This window comes from Physeter macrocephalus, chromosome 10, assembly GCF_002837175.3.
Source record: "Physeter macrocephalus isolate SW-GA chromosome 10, ASM283717v5, whole genome shotgun sequence".
Taxonomy (NCBI): Eukaryota; Metazoa; Chordata; class Mammalia; order Artiodactyla; family Physeteridae; genus Physeter; species Physeter macrocephalus.
In genome coordinates this window covers 51,371,674-51,391,895 of record NC_041223.1, presented here as the reverse complement: position 1 = coordinate 51,391,895, position 20,222 = coordinate 51,371,674, and the positions used below count along the sequence as shown (strand labels likewise).

General features: G+C 38.9%; 1 protein-coding gene across 1 annotated transcript in view; it reads right to left on the bottom strand.

The window, feature by feature from the left end:
• Positions 1 to 8,154: 8,154 nt before the first annotated feature.
• The window catches only part of AK9 (adenylate kinase 9), a 116,360-nt gene continuing 104,292 nt past the window's right edge, over positions 8,155 to 20,222 (bottom strand). The window contains exons 31-38 of the mRNA XM_055087391.1: positions 18,353 to 18,499; positions 18,031 to 18,251; positions 13,412 to 13,608; positions 12,175 to 12,344; positions 11,627 to 11,725; positions 10,549 to 10,651; positions 9,296 to 9,410; positions 8,155 to 8,884 (exon numbers count right to left, since the gene is read on the bottom strand). Of these exons, the coding sequence (XP_054943366.1) occupies positions 8,682 to 8,884; positions 9,296 to 9,410; positions 10,549 to 10,651; positions 11,627 to 11,725; positions 12,175 to 12,344; positions 13,412 to 13,608; positions 18,031 to 18,251; positions 18,353 to 18,499 (1,255 nt within the window). The 3' untranslated portion in view covers positions 8,155 to 8,681. The remainder of the gene's footprint in view (positions 8,885 to 9,295; positions 9,411 to 10,548; positions 10,652 to 11,626; positions 11,726 to 12,174; positions 12,345 to 13,411; positions 13,609 to 18,030; positions 18,252 to 18,352; positions 18,500 to 20,222) is intronic.

Below are 20,222 nucleotides of genomic sequence, written 5' to 3'. Positions count from 1 at the left end.
ATTTGCATTTCCCTAATGACATATTACATGGAGCATCTTTTTATATACTTATTTTCCATCTGCATATCTTTAGTGAAGTGTCTGTTCAGGGCTTTTGCCCATTTTTTGACTGGGTTCTTCATTTTCTTATTGCTGAGTTTTAAGAGTTCTTTGTAAATGTTGAATAGCAGTCATTTATCAGGTATGTCTTTCACAAATATTCTCTCCCAGTCTGTGGTTTGTCTTCTTATTATCTTGACAGTGCCTTTTGCACAGCAGAAGTTTTTAATTTTAATGAAGCCCAGCTTATTTCTTTCACAGATCATGCCTTTGGTGTTGTATCTAAAAAGTCATTGCCATACTGAAGATCATCCAGGTATTCTATGGTATCTCCTAGGAGTTTTATAGTTTTGTGTTTTACATTTTGATCTGTGATCCATTTTGAGTTAATTTTTGTGAAGGGTGTAAGGTCTGTGTCTAGATTCATTGTTTTACATGTGATGTCCAGTTGTTTTAGCATCATTTGTTGAAAAGACCATTTTTGCTCCATTGTATTGCCTTTGTTCCTTTGTCAAAGATCAGTTGATTATATTTATGTGGGTATATTTCTGGACTCCTTTTTCTGTTTCATTAATCTATTCATCTATTCTTTCCCCAAGACAATTACAGTAGCTTATACTCTTGTAGTCAGGTAGTGTTAGTCTTCTGACTTTGGGCTTCTCCTTCAATATTGTGCTGGCTATTCTTTGTTTTTTCCCTCTCCAAATAAACTTTAGAGTCAATTTGTAGATATCCACAAGACAACTTACTGAGATTGTGATTGGGATTGCATTGAATATATAGATCAAGTTGGGAAGAACTAACATCTTGACAATATTGAATCTTCCTACTCAGAACATGGAATATCTCTCCATTTCTTTAGTTCTTTGATTTCATTCATCAGAGTTTTGTAGTTTTCTTCATATAGATATTTTACATATTTTGTTAGATTTATACCTTAGTACTTATTTTATTTGGGTGCTAATATAAATGGTATTTTTAATTTCAACTTCTACTTATTCATTGCCAATATATATGAAAATAATTGATTTTTGTTTATTAACCTAATATCCTGCCATCATGCTGTAATCACCTATTAATTCCAGGAGGTTTTGTTGTTGTTGTTGATTCTATTGGATTTTCTATATAGATAGTCATTGTCATCTATGAATAAAAGAAAAATTCCTCCTCCCCAATCAGTATATCTTTTATCTTCTTTTCTTGTCTTACTGCATTAGCTAGGAGTTCCAGTGTGATATTGAAAAAGAGTAGTGAGAGGGTACATCCTTGCCTTATTTCTGATCTTAGTGGGAAATCTAGTTTCTCACAATTAGGTATGATGTAAGCTGTGGATTTTTGTAAATGTTGTTTATCAAGTAAGGAAATTCTCCTCTAGTCCTATTTCACCGAGAATTTTTATCATGAATGGGTGTTGGATTTTGCCAAATTCTTTTTCTGCATCTATTAATATGATCATGTGATTTTTCCTCTTCAACCTGTTAATATGATGGTCTACATTAATTGATATTTGAATGTTGAACCAGTCTTGCATATCTGGGATAAATTCCACTTGGTTGTGGTGTATAATTCTTTTTATACTTGTTGGATTCAATTTGCTAATATTTTTCTTGAGGATTTTTGCATCTATGTTCATGAGAGATATTGGTCCGTAGTTTCTTGTAATGTTTTGGTATTAGGTTTTGTCAGGTTTTGGTATTAGGGTAACGTTGGCCTCATGGAATGAACTAGGAAGTATTCCCTCTGCTTCTGTCTTCTGAAAGAGACTATAGAGAACTGACATAGTTTCTTCTTTTTTTTTTTTTTTTTTTTTTTTTTTGTGGTATGCGGGCCTCCCTCTGTTGTGGCCTCTCCCGTTGCGGAGCACAGGCTCCGGACGCGCAGGCCCAGCGGCCATGGCTCACGGGCCCAGCCGCCCCGCGGCATGTGGGATCCTCCCAGACCGGGGCGCGAACCCGGTTCCCCTGCATCGGCAGGCGGACGCGCAACCACTGCGCCACCAGGGAAGCCCAGTTTCTTCTTTAAATGTCTGGTGGAAATCACCAGTGAACCCATCTGAGCCTGATGCTTTCTATTTTGGAAGGTTATTATTTATTGATTAAGTTTCATTATCAATATAGGCCTATTCAGATTGTCTATTTCTATTTCGTATACCATAAAATTATCATAAGGAACAAGGGAAAAATCAAAACAATTTTGGAGGGGAAGTCCCTGGTGGTCCAGTGGTTAGGACTTGGTGCTTTCACTTTCGAGGGCCCAGATTCAAACCCTGGTTGGGAAACTAAGATCCCACAAGCCATGCAATGCAGCCAAAAAAAATTTTGTTTTTTTGGACAAACAAAAACTGAAATCATTAACTGTCAATAAACCCTACTCTAGGAAGGAAAATAACTCTAGGAGGAAAGTCTGAGATGTAAGATGGAATGGTGAGAGACGAAAAATGAAAAATCTAAACAAACACTGATTATGAAAAGAAAATGCCTAATTTGGATAATAAACAAGTAGACTAGATCTAAAATACTGAATAAAAATAGCATTTAAGATGGGAGCTGATGATTGGTAGTAAGTGTTTTAAGGATAGAGGTATTGATTGCCTTTAGAGTAAGTATGCATGTTAAGAATAGTGGTAACCACTCAATGGATATAAGTAGAATGAAGGCACTTCAAAACCCTTAGAGAAGAAAACGGAATTAAAAAGTCCTTAGTCAATACAAAAGAAGGAAGGAACAGATAAAAAAGAATTGGAGAATATGTTGAAAAGTTAGGCAGGGCCCTTACAAGGCCTTTTATGCTGTATTAGTCAGAGTTATCCAGAGAAACAGAACCAACAGGATATATAGAGATTTAGATTTATTATAAGAAATTAGCTCATATGATTATGGAGGCTGGGAAGTCTTAAATCTGCAGTATAGGCCAGCAGGCTCAAGACCCAGAAGAGCTGATGGTGTAGATGAAGTCTGAAGGCATGCTGCTAGAAGATTCTCTTTTGCTTGGGGAGGCTGGTATTTTTGTTCTATGCACATCTTCAACTGATTAGATAAGACCCACTGACATTATGGAGGGCAATCTGCTTACTCAGAGGTCATTGGTTTACATTTTAATCTCATCCAAAAACACCCTCCAAATTGACACATAAAATTAACATATACCAAGAGTAAGGAATTTTGATTTTATTTTAACTGAGATAGGGGGCCATTAGAAGATTTTAAAATGGGACTGATGAACCTGATTTATGTATTTTAAGAGTATCCAGGTACTAGATGAAAAGTAGATCCTAGAGGGACATGAGTAGAGGTATAGCGACTAGGTGAAATCAGTGCAAAACATGAGAAAAGTCCAGACTCATGGTATATTTTGGAGGTAGTTCTCTTGGACAGGGCTTGTTGAGAGTGGATGTGGGAGTGAGGGAAAGAATGTGATCAAGGTTAATCCCTAGGTGTGAGGCCAAATCAACTGAGTATACAGTATTACCATTAACTGATCTGGTGGAAAACTGGAGGAAGAGAAGTTGGGTGGATAACAAGTATGGGGTGGACATATTGAATTTGAGATGTCAACTAGATAACCAAGTAAAGATATACAGTAGGCAATTATAGATAAGAGTCTGGAGTTCAGAGGTGAGAAAAGAACTTGAGATATTAATATTCGAGTTATCAGGGTATAGACTATAAATTGTTGCAAGTAAAATCACTTACAGAGTGAATATTGATAAAGAGGGAGTTTTTCTCTTTCTCCACCAAATCCATTGTCCACCCTTGTCTCCATCTTTGGCCCTGGGAGGTTGCAAGGACTTCATCAGCAGAGCCCAGCACATACTGGCTTCTGGGTGGATTGGGTCAATGGAGAACTTGGCAGGAGTTTGAAGGAAGAAGAGGGCCATGATCAGCTGGCAACTGAAGGTTGGTGAAAGCCCTCTGCCATTACAAAGGGCATCAGAAAACATCTTTGTAGGCTATGATAGTTGACTGATAACTGTAGCTGGAAGAAACTATAGTCTAAGGCTCATTATGACTGAAAGGGATTTGAAGGGAACAGAAAGGCAACTGACAATGTTCAATGCCAATGGGGCATTTTCTAGGGACTATAAAGCACTTTATAGGGATTTTATAGCACTAATTCAGTAGTGCTCCAGTTTCTAGGCTCCATATCTCCTGCAGTACACAGGGGTGGTGTGTATCTGTTTATATTTTTATCTCTTACCCTAGACTGGGAGAGTTCCTTGTAAATATGCACATGCCTATATAGGCTAAGCAGTTTTCAACATGCCTGGCTCACAGGTTTGGGGAATATATGTGTTCCTTAAGCCTTGGAATGACTTTCACCTCCTGGTTAGAATCTCAATTTTGAAAGGTCCATTTAATTCAGATGTTACCCTTCTAAGTATTATTCCCAGAACCACCCATAATTAAGGGACCTCAGGCTTTGCAGATATACCTCTACTCAGGCCTTCATTTGTAAAAGCAAAACAGAAAGACCAAAAAAGATAAAACAAAAAAAATTACCCACAATGAGACTGAGGCATACATATATAAAATATATCTCTCATTTTTTTCCCCATTCTTGAACTCCTTCTCCTTCACCAATGAATTTATGAAAAGTTTTAATAAATGCACTGAGAATAAAATGAAATATATAATAAAACTGAAAATGTTTTTGAAAAACCATAGTATTTGTTACTTTGAGTTTTGAAGAATTTAAAACCACAGCTCACAACATATCCTGAAATTAATTCTTGACGGCTTAAAGAATTAAATATAAACATACATACACACACACACACACACACACACACACACACACACACGACGAAAACAAAATAGAATATTTATTAAATCTCTGAAGATGGAAAAACTTCCAGAGCTTAGAAAAGTATTCAATATCATAAGAGGAGGATGAACAGCTCTTACTTTGATACCTAAAATATAGGACTTATTTACTGTGTATATTACACAAAGAATTCATGCAAAACAATTTAAAAATACCCAATGAGTAAGAGCAAAGGGCATGAAAAAATAATTCACAAAAGAAGAAATGCAACTGATGACCAACATATGTAATAATGTTCAATATCACTATTAATTCAAGTTAAAGTAACAAGGTTCTGCTTTCCGCCCATTTATTCTTATGGGTCTCAATTCCTGTTACTAAGCCACCTTCCAAATAGCAATTCACAGTGTTCCCAGTAGTGCCCAAGAGACAACACTTTCATCACTATCATTTAGCATCATCATCTTAGTCTTTTAAAATTCATATCCTTTCACCTTGTACTTTTGTTTCCTAGAATTTATATCAGGCTAATAATCCCAAATATGGTGAAGAAAGTTTGATTAACAGCATTTTAAAATATAGTACAACAGTACATAGTCCAGCAATAGGAATGGTCAAATATAGTATATCCACTTGATGATCTGACTGTTAATTGGAAAGGAAGTGCAAAATCCTTTGCCTACTTTTCCATATTTCACTGACTGTAATTATATTACTTTTTGTCTTAGGGTCTGTCAAATGGGCACTACCTCTCCTTCCTGCGTGAAATTACGTGTTCTTTTAGTTGTAGTAAACGTGACATCTAGACAGGCTATGTAAGAGGCACAGGCTGGTTGAGCACTCTCCCTGACCCTTGGATGGGCATTGCCTCAGCCTCTTCCTGAAGTGGTCGGGTGGCAGCCTTGAGCATGAGGGTAATGAGCCCCAGTGAGCACCGAGGGCTGGCCACTCACTCACTTACTGCTTCACTCAGGGAAGAAATTCAGGGTCCCTGGACACCCATTCAGAATATTCTTTCATCGTATTCAGACACCAGTTGATGGATTATTTATAATAATATGCAAGCACAATTGCTAAGCAAAAGATTTCAATAACAGGTTTTTAAATGATGCATGTTCTCCTTTCTCATTGGAGAAATGTCATTCTCCCTTCCTAGGGACACAGACCTCTTGATCTAACTTGCTAAAGAAAACACAACTTGCAACCATTACAGGTGGGGTGTGAATGCATGTAGGGGGTGGGGCTAGGGAGTCTTGGGTTCAACGGAAAAAATTTTCCTGTGTCTTCTGTAATATTTTTATATTCTAAAGTACACGCACACGCACACGCATGTGCCTGCACGAGTGCCCAGAGGACTCTGGCCAATGAAATGCCCCAGGAATACTGACACCATTATGGTGGTTTCCAAGATGGACTTACAGTGTAGGAGGTGGTAAAGGAAGAGCAAGGCTCTGGAGTTAGTCTGATCAGGGTCTGAATCTGGCTTCTACTACTTATGTGATCTTGGGTAAGAAACTCTTCTCGTGTGTATTAATACAATGTGTAAGAATTTAATGAGATAGTGTATGTAAAGCCAGTAGCACACAGCAAACAGCCTGGAATGGTAGCCCTGTCTGTGGTTATTCTAAATAGAGTCCTACATGTAATGAACAGTAATTTGCATGCGAGTGTTAGGGACCTGGAATGTCCAGAGCTATAAGCCGCTCTGGAAATTTGATTCCCCACTCCCTACCCAATGCTCCTACCTGCTGCACTCTATTAAACAGATTTACTTGAAAGAAGACACTCTGTGGAGACAGGGATGAAAAGGGAGAATCACATGGCATTTGGTCCCTTGCTCAGCTCAGGGATTAAGTTTCTCCCTCCTCAGGAGAGAGGGAGCATTCATCCCACTTCTGTGCAGAACTCAGCAGCTCCAGAACAATGATGGATGAGCTGTGAGATTTCTCACACCCTTGGGTTTGTACAGTTCTCAGAGTGAAGCCATATTATAGAAGAAGATCCCCAGAAGATGGCAATATTCAGTGGGTGTGGACTTGCTCTGGAGCCTATGAGATACTCCCTGCCTCTCGAGAGATTCCTGGGGGAACTTTGCATGACTACTGCCCTTCATAAAGGTGAGGGAGCTGAAGCAATAAAGTTTGGGTTTAATTGCTAAAGGAAACTTCTTATACCCATAGAAGAAAACACAATGGCTGAGGCCTGTGGACATGTTAAGAACACTATGGGAAGATGGTAAATTAGCAGTACTAAGAACTGGGAAGAGAAGAGTGAGTGGCACCTTACGTTGCTGGTAAAACTTGGCAGCTACTGACAGCTCCCAGTCTCCTGAAAAAATAATGATTCATCTATGGGTATATCAGTAACTCTTCAAAGACTTTTGGGATTTATCCTAACTTTGGCAATAGGCTTCTAGCTTTTGTTTAAAACTTGTTTTATTATTAAATATACCATATAAAATATATATAAAACAGGCTTCTAGTTTTTAATTAACGTTGTTGAAATTGTAGGTATCAAAGACAACATGAATGAATCTGAAGGGCATTATGCTAAGTGAAATAAGCCAGACAGAGAAAGACAAATACTGTATGGTATCATTTATATGTGGAATCTAAAAAAAAAAAGGTCAGACTCATAGAAGCAGAGAGTGGAAGAGTGGTTGCTAGGGGTTGGGGGGAGGGGAGAAATAGGAGATATTGATCAAAGGGTACAAACTTTCAGGTATAAAATGAATAAATTCTGAGGCTCTAATGTACAGCATGGTAACTATAGTTAATAATATTGTCATGATACTTGAAATTTGCTAACAGTGATTCTTAAGCCATTCGTACTACACAGACACACACACAAAGTAACGATGTGAGGTGATAGATGCATTAATTAACTTGATTGTGGTAAATATTTCACAATGTATACCTATATCAAAATCATCACGTGGTAAAGTTTAAATATGTATAATTTTATTTGTCAGTTACACCTCAATGAAGCTGGAAAAAAAGAGCTAAATCATTCATTTTAGAGTTTAAGAAACAAAGCCTCATCGAAACTGAGATTTACCCACGGTTAAATAAGATAATGGTTGTACTTTTCATTTTTTTAAAGAGACAATCTTGCTATTTCACATGCTAGATTTCTTATAGTCCTGCTGAAAAACTGATAATCTTATCTTTAAAATCTCATTCAAATTCAATTTAGTAATCTTCCTCTAGCATATACTTCTTGATAATGTCATATAAAAAGACTAGATTTCATCCTTCTCAAATATCCAGGTGATTTCTAACTACAGAATAATGTATAAAGCATGTTTCCTTGGATACTTGAGAAAAAGAAAAGCAGCAGCCATTTAGTTACCTCAAAATCCATTTATTTTGTTGGGAAAATGATAAAGTGTCTTTAGGTTCAAGAAGTTTACCAACAACTCCCTATGTTAAAAGTGTAACCAATATTTCTATTTTATTTATATCCATGTTAATTTTGTTTCTTGAAGCTTTCTAACATTTACTGCATAAATGACTTTACATTTAACAGAGACTGACTGACTTTTCTGCTGAAAATATTAAAAAGGAAAATGAACAATAGATTCATGAAGTAAAATAAGTTACCTAAATATTCTAAATGGAATTCTAAATGGAATAACTTTTGTTAAAACCTCAAAGTTCAGGCAAAGAGCAATAAACTTTACAATTATATGAAAACTTAGGCTTACAGAAGAGCACTCCTTCCTGGCTGGCAGAGCTCTGAATTCATTTGAAGTCTGGCAGCCGTGGTGTATCACTCAGGAGGGAAAAGTACATCAGGGAGGGCCAGATTTTCAATCTCTTTGCTTTTTATCCCTTTCAGGTAACTCTTAAGATTCTGGGTGCAGTTACCCAAGCATTCTATCCATTGACTGGGTCTATATTTCTAAGAGAGAGAAAGGTCTGTAATTTATGATCGAAGTCAATGGCTCTAAACTGAGGTTCCTTGTATTTTCTGGTCATCTTGGCACCCAGGTATGTAATGAGTTCACATCTCTCCATAAACAGCTCCATCTTCTTCTTATATTTTTTTCTTGTGTACTCAGAACCTTTGGGATTAAAGGCTGTAGAAAATTTCACAGGACTGTGAATGTTTTTTGTTAGGTTAGTGAATCATTATATTAAAGAGAAGGAGAACTTTGTGTATGATTGAGTTGCACAGCTATGGCCAAGAAGATATCCAAATCCCAGATAAAATTTGGGGATTATTCTATTTTAGATCATAATTGTCTCTATTCACCTTCCTATATGGAATGGATTATTGAGTGCTGATTAGGTTACTCGTAGCCCCTGCTTTAAAAACTAGAAACTCAGTTTTGATATTTTTGCTAAAATATTTGCTACCAACACCACACACTCCCCATGCAAGTGACCAACTCAACTCAACAATCCTATTTATTACATTATACTACAATTAATATTAAATTAGTTCTGAGTAGCATATCATTTCTAGCAAAAAAAAAAAAAAGACATACCTTTTAGATGAAATGCTATATAGAGTAGCGCAGATCTCCGTACACTTAAGAAGGGGAATTTGGGCTTTAAGCATCCTGCTGCATTCATGGCTTTAATTAGAGCAGTTGCGATACCCTGCAGGTAGGGAACGGATTATGTGTATATTGAGTTTGTTTTATTTTCTTGTGGCAAATAGATAAAGAGGTTATTCTTTGCCTCAAATAGCCTCCTGGGGTTGAGGGTGGAGCTTACAAAGACAGTTAAATGAGCTCTTAGCCAGCAGGACAGAAACACAAAATACGTTTGATTAGGAAAAATAAAAACTACAAATTGGCTTAGCGCCAGCTAGGTGATGGATACGTGGGTTTCAATACACAGTTCTATTTTAATATGTTTGGCATTTTCCATAACAAAAAGTTAAAAAAGAAAGGAGGGGACACTGGGCTTTGAGTTGTCTTGGCCCATCTCTGCTTCCATTGCTCAGAACTGGCCAGCTTGCCTCTCACTCTCAGGACCCCGGGCCACCTGACCAGGAATTCCAGAGACCACAGTTATCACTGCAGTTGAGATTCTGGAGCCCCAAGCAGGAAAAGAAGAGAACACCCTTTTCTGGGTGAGTGTCATCTTGCCTTTTGATATTAAACTAGATTGAAGGCTAACCATCTAGGGGAGCTGAAAAAAAGCAAAGTGATTAGGAATTTGTAAGAAAGGTATGAAATTGTGCCCTAGGCAACTGTTTTATAGAATTTTTTTTTAAAAAGCCTTTAAAATAGTGGTTGGCTACTGATAAATTTGACTATATTCAGAAAGAGGTATATTTAGAGAAATAAGATGTGATTGAGTAGATAGCTTCATCCAGATTTTGAGCAAAATATGTGTTTGGTGGTTCAGTTGTGGTGACACCTCAACTCAACTCTTTTGTGCAGGGGAAAAAAACCTCTTAGAGACTGAATTTACACATTTCAAATTAAGAAAAAGTTTTACAGACACTGAAATTCAAAATAAGAAACAAACTACAAGTCAGATGTAAATAATTATCTTACTCTTTTTTCACCGTAGTGCAGGTATTTGGGAATTAGCTATGGAAACAGGGGCTTTTCTCACATTTTATTTTCATAACCACTCAAAACCAAAATAGGTTAAAAGTGGATTTGCAGCTTAAAATCAGGAAACTCTGCCTTGAATTACATTGTGACCAAAATAAAAATTATTGTTAAAGAAGAGATTGCTGTAGTCTTCTAAAATCTATGCATAGAAACTCTTATAAGTGAACCTGTTCCAGATATCCAGGCAAAGGCAGACTAGTGAGACACATCGGTTCCTTTAACGGCGGAAGTTTGTAAGGAAGCTTCTGATCCCAGTATTTCAGTGGTGACCTAAGAACACAAAATCCGTTAGACGGATGCCCACGAATGTGCTCATTGGGTGTACACAGGAAGGTGGACACACAAGAGACAGCTGAAAGATAACGTTCACTGCCTGTTTTTCTCCCGTGGAGAAAATGATACAAGTGGGAAGCCTGGGGCTCCTAGAAATTCATGACGGCCAGCTTCGCCTGGGTCCCTAGCCCTACTCAGCTCTCCTCAGTGTTCTTATTTTTCACAGCAACTATATAAAGCTTCCTTTATTGCCCTCACACTTCTAACCCTCCCAGTAACCCCCACATGGGGGCCAGCCTATCCAAGGAGAAGCATCAGAACGAAACTTCCTCAACTGCTCACCACAAGCAGAGCCACACATAGGCTCCTTTCTCCACGCTGGAGCTTAACCTCCCAGCTAAGATCAGTCTCCACCCGTTCTTTGCATCCCTGTTCCACCCTCTCTCCAGAAATCTTAAATAGCAATTTCTCTCTCTCTCCCACCTTCGGCATTTCCTTCTTTATTGGATCCTTCCCAGGCACCTGCATTTTAACATGCTCGTACCTTTCCCATTGAAGAAAGAAGAAAATCCTTTTTTCACTCCTTCACTCCTTCAGTCCTATATCCTTTCCAGCAATTAATGTCTTTTCTCTTTTTACTGTTAAATTTCTTCAAACAGTGATCTTCACTAGAGGTCACAAACTACTGCACAAATTCTATCTGCAGATGTGATTTGATCCACATTGTAATTTTAAAAAATCGGAATCAGTCACCAAAGTTTAAAAATCAGATAAATGTAAGAAGAAATTTGGTTTCCAGCTTCTTGTGAAAAACAGAAATGGGTGGCAGTAGGTAAGTAACTGCTGCCCCTTCAGCTATGTGTATGTATATAGGCACGTGTGTGTGTGTGCACTCACATATGTATCTATCCCAGCATGATGCAGTTAACATAGATATTCAGTAAATGTTTGTGACTTAGTGAATGGTCTCACCTCAAAAATTTCTCAAGTTTTTCTCTACTCTCACAGATATATATACGATCACGATATTCTAAAGCATAGTGAATGCTACCAGGTACTAGGGCCTCGTATCTGAAAGACAAAGGAACAAACAAAAACAACTATGTATTGTATAATTAATATGCAGTACTGTATAAATAAAGTGTCAAAATATTTTATTTTTCTATCTTTGCCGCTCAAGGAAGAAATAGAACATTTTCCAGTTAAGCAATAGTGACCTTTTTTTTTTTTTGTGGTACGCGGGCCTCTCACTGTTGTGGCCTCTACCGTTGCAGAGCACAGGCTCCAGACGCACAGGCTCAGTGGCCATGGCTCACGGGCCCAGCCGCTCCGCGACATGTGGGATCTTCCCGGACCGGGGCACGAACCCATGTCCCCTGCATCGGCAGGCGGATTCTCAATCACTGCACCACCAGGGAAGCCCAATAGTGACCTTTTGATCAAAATATTAAGACTGTTATATGGACCACTTATTCCGAGTAGAGCTGTCATCCTGTACTTGCACGAGGGCAAGGACTTGCCTTTGTTTGCCATCCTGATAGGTCACTGGACAGTAGCCCTGGAGCTCGGCACACTTAGGGAACCGGCTCTTCAGCTCCGACAGTGTCAGCCTTTTGGGCATCATGTCAGCAGACGGGAGAGGATGAGGTGCTAATGGAGGCACGTATAATTCGGGGTTCTCCAAAAATCTCTATAAGAAAAGATTACAGCAACATGACCGCTTGAGACAGGAATACTATGCCAATGAGAATCCACTGAGGCTCTCTTGCTACTGTCCCCATTTTCAGTAGCAATGTTCGTCCTTCAAACCATCTGAGAGCTGCTTTCTGCACTACTATAGCTCCTTCCCTGACTGCAAGTGCCTTATAGTAATACTTGCAAGTGATTTCATCTACGGTCTCTCCTACTTTCACTCACTCACTCACTCACTCATCTACTTATACAGAAAACATTTGTTGAGCTCTTAGTATGTCCCAGGCACTGGAGTGCATAGTCTTCCTGTCCTACAGTATAACTAACTAGGTGGGTGCCCTTTGGCAGGTGAGTTAGCTTCTCCAGCTTCAGTTATCACTCTAAAATGAAGGGAGCAGACCAGGTACATGACCTCTAATGTCATTTCCAGTTTTAAAATTCTGTGATTATCATTTAAATAAGCAGGAAGAAATAAATGTCTTTTTCTTAAAGTGATAAAAAATTCAAATTCTTCAGAGGAAAATAAAATGTTCAGAGGCACCTGATTAGTTTTCAGCTACAACCTTTTTGTATCACCAAATTATGGTCATTATAATATCAGAACAAGTCTGTATTCTGTTGCATTAAATAGCAATATATGGTACACAGGAAATTAAAGTGATAGAAAAAAGTTGAAAGCACAGGAGACATACGTCGGTCTTGCTTCATTTCTACTGACTCTGACTTCCCTTCTGCACCCTTTGAATGGAATCCCCATCCAGATGCTCAGCATCCCCTTCACGGGCGGGCTCACCCTTGGGTCTCCCTTCCTGTTAAGCTGACCCAGGTGGAGGGTCCATCACTGACCCTGAACTTCTGCTTTGTGCCAAAATATGTCTCGGGATGCAGTCTTAGGACTGGACTCTGAGTTGCCTCACTGAATCCAGGGTCACAGTTTCCAAAACTGGGGCTCCTGGTCCCCAATTCCTGCGTGTTCCCAGCTGTGCCCACCCCTTCCTGTTTGGTGAATTCTGAGACAGGTATTTTCTTTCCCTGGTAAATATTTGGAGTTAGGAACAAACTTACATTCAATTTCTCCTGAGAACTCATTTTATAATAGTGCCCTCTGAACTCTGCTGCAAATTCCAAGGAATCAGTTAAAGAGCAATCAACTAATTCATGTGATTCTGCCAGGCTGACAGGGCAGAACTGTCCAAATTCGCCCAGGCGAGAAATCAGTTCTTCAGGTGAGATACATAACTTGTCAATGCAGGCGGCTTTTCCTATTATTAACAGATTAACTATTATTTTTTTTTTCAGAGAAAACACAATCATTTTCAAAATGAAAATAATTTCAATTATGCTAGCACTATACAAATGAGTACACATTGTAAAATTCCACAGAGTAAAAAGTAAAAATTTCTCTTCACACCTCCATCCTCTCAATCCAACATCCCTTCTGAGAGGTAATCACTGTTGGGTATGTAACTTTTTCAGATTTTTTTATACCTTTGCATATACACATGTATATATTTTTTGCATATAAGATGCTTGTGCCACTATACTGTAAACATTATTCTGCAACTTGCTTTTATCAGTTAGTTATGGCCTTTGACACCTTTCCATATCAGTTTATATGATTTACCTAATTCCTTTTAATTTATGCATAGTATTCCATTGTATAAATGTACATATAGTTTACTCAACCAATTATCTGTTGATAAATGTTTTGGTTGTTTTTAATTCTTAGCTATTATAAACTATATATATGTTATAAACAACATATATGTATATACACACAAACATATATGTACATGTATATATACATAGCCACTTACACACACACATCAATTTGCTACATATTTAAATTTTTTCTATGGGATAGATTTCAGGAAGTGAAAATAGTTTGTTGACATGATGTTACTGACACAAACCTCTCCCTGTGCCCTGACGGCACCCAAGAGAGGGGAAGAAACGTTTTCCCAAAAGTGACTAGGTTTACCCTAACAACTCTATTTAAAAAAAAAAAGGCCCCAAGTTCATTCAATGGACAAGTTTAAAAGTTTTCTCCCTGGTATTCCACTAGAATGGGGACTCCAAAACAATATGAGATGTTACAGAAAATAAAATTACTTTTTTATACATCTTAATTATAATGAGTAAATTTTGATCCCAATATATTTTGTTAATGGTCCTTTTCACCAGTGAAAAGTCTCACTTTTTTTAAAATTATTATGCCAAGGAAGGTCTTACACGAACACTAAAATTATGAAGCATAAATCATGGATTAGTTTGTTATGTGACAGTGTAAACATAAAAGTAATCCTTAGGATTGGAGTGATGTGTCTATAAGCCAAAGAATGCAGAGGATCGCTGGCAACACTGGAAGCTAAGAGAGAGAAATGAAACAGATACTCCCCTTGAGCCTTCAGAGTGAGGACAGCCCTGCCAATGCCTTGATTTGGGGCCTCTGGCCTCCAGAACTGTGAGAGAATACATTTCTGTTGTTTAAGTCACCCAGTGTGTGGTAATTTGCTACAGAAGCCTTGGGAAACTAAAACAGGTACATGAGACTATGGTTTCTGTCCTGTTGGCATTCTTTCTTGCCTTATCTTGTTCACTTGGTATAGCAAGCTGCCATGTTGGAAAGGTCCATATGGCAAGGAACTGAAGGTGGTCCCCGGCCAAACAGCTGGCAAGAAACTGAGGCCCTCAGTCCAACAACCTTCAAGGAACGAAATCTTGTCAACAATAATATGAATGGGTATGATAGTGGATTCTTTCCCAGTAGGGCCCTCAGGTGAGATCTTAATCCTGGCCAACACCTTGACTGTAGCCTTGTGAGAGACCCTGAAGCAGAGGACCCAGTTAAGCTGTGCCTGGATTCCTGCCCCACAGAAACTGAGTGACTGTGTGTGTGTGTTGTTTTAAGCTGCTAAGTTTTGGAATAATTTGTTATGAAGCAATAGACAAACGAATCCATTATTCCATCCATTATTTATGACACAGATGAAAAGGCTAAGAAGCCCCAACCATCCTTTCCTAAAAGGAATATTACACTACTATAATACTACATTGGTGTAATATTATTCTAAAGTATTATAATGCACAGTACTATGGTATAATAATAGTGTTGTTAAAGTATATAGTATTATATAGTGCTATAATATTATACTATACGGTACTATATAGTTTTACACTTGTATGTTGCTCTTTAGCTCAGATGCGCTGACCTCACCAATACTGACAGGTTTAGTGACAGGGTAATTTAGACTCAAATCACTTTAAGTCCTAAAAGACACTCAAGTATCTCTTTTTCTGATTCTTGGGATAGTCTTGATGACATCTGGCAATGTCTGTATATCCTTTTCTGGAATGCAGTAGAATGAGGAGGAATCTCTAGCCCTGACCTTGCTCCTTTAAGTCCTAAAAGACACTCAAGTATCTCTTTTTCTGATTCTTGGGATAGTCTTGATGACATCTGGCAATGTCTGTATATCCTTTTCTGGAATGCAGTAGAATGAGGAGGAATCTCTTTAGTTTTCTAGCCCTGACCTTGCTCCACCTCATTAGTGAGAATAAACTGGCCCCCTGACAGGGGATGGTTATTTGAATAACATACAAAGCAAGTGGAGAATATAAAAAAAAAAATCAAAACTAAATTCAAACAATCAGGTATAGATTATCAGGTAGATGCTGAAGCAGGAAAGCAAGAGGGCAGCTTCAATTAGATTAAACTTTTCAAGGCAGAGGCAAGTATATCTGGAATAATGTAGTGGATACTGTGGTGCCCCATCCGGATCCCTCTCTTCAGGGCTGATGCGCCCATCCCCCAGCTGCTGGAAATATCTGTGCTAATGGATCACAGCTGCACTGGGAATGGCCCCTCTGTTACAGGTTATACCCCCTCCCGGAGTGACCTTTGGTCAATGACAAGCCAATGGGAGGATATAAAGCCTGGCCTCTCCCCTCAATTTGGGAAGTTTTGAAGGTCCATCCTAGGTCCAGTGCTTCCCTATAGCATCCAGGGAGGCTTCTGTTTCCACCGTCCTGCAGATTAGTTTCTCTCTCTGCTCCGTTCTACTAGCCTCACTTCCCCACAGGTGTATCTCCTAATTAGAGTTGACATAAAATACAGGATGCCCACTTAAGTTTGAATTTCAGATAAACAACGAGCAGTTTTTAGTATAAATATGTCCCATACAACATTTGGGAAATAATTAGACTAAACAATTGTCATTTATCTGAAATTTAAATTTAACTGGGCATCCTGTGTTTTTATTTGCTTAATCTGGCAACTCGACTCCTGAGGGTACTTCCTAATAAAGATTCTGCACACAACTTTTCATCATGAGTCTGTTTTCAGGCAACCCAATCTGAGGCAGGAAAGGTGAAGGAGGGTAACAGAAAGATGAATGAGGCACAAGTTTTGCTTTCAGAGCCTGCTGTGGAATGTTCTACTAGTGTGATGCTATCCAAAACTTATTGCGAGTAGGTTTCTAAAACTCAATTCTCTCTCCCCTTGCACTCTTTTTTTTTCTTCCCCCGCTGTGGCCTCTCCCGCTGCGGAGCACAGGCTCCGGACGCGCAGGCTCAGCGGCCATGACTCACGGGCCCAGCCGCTCCGCGGCATGTGGGATCTTCCCGGACCGGGGCACGAACCCGTGTCCCCTGCATTGTCAGGCGGACTCTCAACCACTGAGCCACCAGGGAAGCCCCCCTTGCACTCTTATCTTCATCCCTTGTAATCCTCAGGTGAAAACAAATTCCCAGTCTGCAGACAAACAGGAACCAGAGATGCTGGTGATGCCCAAATAATGAAGCAAATCAAGATTCAATGATGCCATTATTATCAGACTCTTCACTGCATTTTTCCTTGTATAAGATTCTCAGTGTCACGTTGCTCCCTCATACCTCCTTATACCTTCTCCGTATTTTCCAAAGTTAAACAAAGTCATTAAACAGATGTCTGTGAAACCCCTCCAGACAAATTTTTTGGCATCATCACTCTTTTTAGAGATATGAGATATAGATAACTTTCCTTCTATTTTGTGTATTTTTGGAGAAAAATCAAGAAACTTCTAGGAATATATAATCAAACATTTTCTTTCATGGATTCCAAATATAGATTAAAAACATTCTATGTTCAAATTAAATTTTTAATAGAATCAACATTTACATACTACTATAATTTCATAGTAAATAGTAAAAATAACTAATTCTATATTCCTAAACAAAATTTTGCCAAGTGTCACTCCACAGACCCCTGCCCTCATATAACTACCATTCTTGAAACTAGCTTCTTACATGGCTTTCCAAACACCATAAACTCTTCTAGTGAGAGACCATGTATTGTTTTTAGGGGATAGGTTCACATGGACATTGAATAAATGACAGCTGCCCCACACATCCTCTAGTTGGCTTGAGGGCTATGTTAATTTATAATCCTCCCTGCCATTGAACTTAGAACTAGTTAGTGCCTAGAGACTTAGCTGGAGAGCTAAGCTGATAGCTTGAGTAGAGGTAGTCATTTATTAGAACAAATATACATGCCCACATAATTGGAAAATACTATGTATTTAAAATACTGATTAAGGTCATGGGAACAAATGTTCAAACTGAATGAATTATGGTAACATGAGTTAGGCATGCATAGACTTCAAATTCACATTTTATTGTGTTTTTGGAGTTACACGTTTTCTTACCTGCTTTTATTCTTCCCAAGTATATCTGCATGTGTTTATTCACCAGTTTAACCTTCTTAATGACTTCATTCCACACCCACCATTTGCTGTGAAAGCCATCAATCACATACCAGTTCTGATGTTGTTCTTGATAATATTGCCTAATCTCATCAATATTTTTGCGGTACTTTGAGTTCTTGACAGCTATAATCTGTGAGCTGTTATGCAATGGATAAGGCAAACTAATAAAGAAACAGAAGGAATGGAAAAAGCTGTTAAAAACCTGCTTTTTCTGGTTGATTAAAGTTTATTCCTTTATCATTGTTTTCATCACATACATTACCTTGGTTCCTTTTTTTTTTCCAGGAGCAATCTTTTGAAAATCTCTTCGGAAGGCACATCCAACTCAAAGATGACCACGGGGATGACTGACCTAGCTTCCAAGAGACTCACTTGATATTTAGACACAGGGTATCCATCAATGACAACACTGAAAAAGAGAAATGTGAAAATAAAAATTCCAGATGTCTTTTCTCTCAGACCTTCCTTTCTGTCTTCCAGAAACAGTCTATCTTCAGGATTAGCCCCATACTGTTCCTATGTAACTTGATTAATCTTGTCACCTTGCCCTCTTTGTCTCTCTATTTTTTTTGGCCGCGTGGCTTGAGGGATCTCAGTTCTCTGACCGGGGATTGAACCCGGGCCCCAGCAGTGAAACCACTAGGCCATCAGGGAACTCCCTTTATCTCTATATTTTTAACCTCAGTCAGCCCAAGAGCCAGAAGGAGGGCTGCATACATACAGACACAGCTCTGATTCATACACTTAGCATCTAGGTTTTACAGCTAGGTTTTAGCGGAATTAGAGAGCTAATACACATAATACCTTGAACATTGTATTACTTAATTGGTGCTACTATTCTAGCATGAAACAGTGGAAAGAGTATAGGCTTCAGAGGCACACAGACTTAGATTTGAAACCTGGTCTGACCTCTCTGAGCCTCAGTTTTCAGTAAAAATTGTAAAATAATGATATTTAACCCTTAGAGTTATCTTAAAGATTGTAGATCAAGTATGTAAAGCAATTAGTAGTAGACTAATGGACATTCCTTATAACAGAATGGCCAGCAAGGGAAGAATTATCCAACCCTGATCTTAATGTTGTAGTTTTATAGCAAACAGATAGTGTAAAATTTTTGTACTGAAAGGTCAGTGGCAGTAAGACAAGGTGTCTTGTCAATCAAGATTTTAAGAAGTACATTAAAATGTTTTAAAATTAAAAGAAAAAAGGTCCTGGCACAGTTAATAGTATTTTAGTAAGAGATTAAGCAAATACGGAAAACACTGTGTTCTAAGCTTGCTTTTGTAGTAAAATTCTGTGAGGAGGCTGGGTGTGGAAGGGAAGATGGGGAGTTGGTGAGAGAGCCCTATGGTATCTGGGAGAGAACCATTCCATCAGGACCCATCAGGCCTCTGAGCAGAAATGATGGACAATTTGTTAGTCCAACGGTCTAAGGTAATGAGTGTCACCAGCAAACTGAGAAGAGGACTAAAGGCTGTCTGCAAATTCCAAAGTCAGGAAACCGACTCTGAGGTGCCTGAGCTGGGTTTGCTGGCTGACATCACCAGGAAGGGCTGGTTAGTCCTCCCTCAGTGCTCTCCAGCTAAGTCTCTAGGCACTAACTAGTTCTAAGTTCCATGGCAGAGAGGATTATAAATTAACATAGCCCGCAAGCCAACTAGAGGATGTATTGAGCTGCCATTGTTGGTTGTTTTTTTTTAAAATTTATTTATTTTTGGCTGCATTGGGTCTTTGCTGCTGCACACGGGTTTTCTCTAGTTGCTGAGAGCGGGGGCTACTCTTCGTTGTGGTGCACGGGCTTCTCACTGCGGTGGCTTCTCTTGTTGCGGAGCACGGGCTCTAGGTGTGCAGGCTTCAGTAGTTGTGGCTCGCGGGCTCTAGAGCACAGGCTCAGTAGTTGTGGCTCACGGGCTTAGTTGCTGCACAGCATGTGGGATCTTCCCGGACCAGGGCTTGAACCCGTGTCCCCTGCATTGGCAGGCGGATTCTTAACCACTGCGCCACCAGGGAAGCCTGCCATTGTTGGTTTTTAATGGAAAGTAGCTCAACTCCTTTGTCCTGTGAAGGATCACTTGAGAGGCCCTCAGGATTAGGGAAGTTCAGCGTGACTGGGCAGTCACTGTCCTGGTATT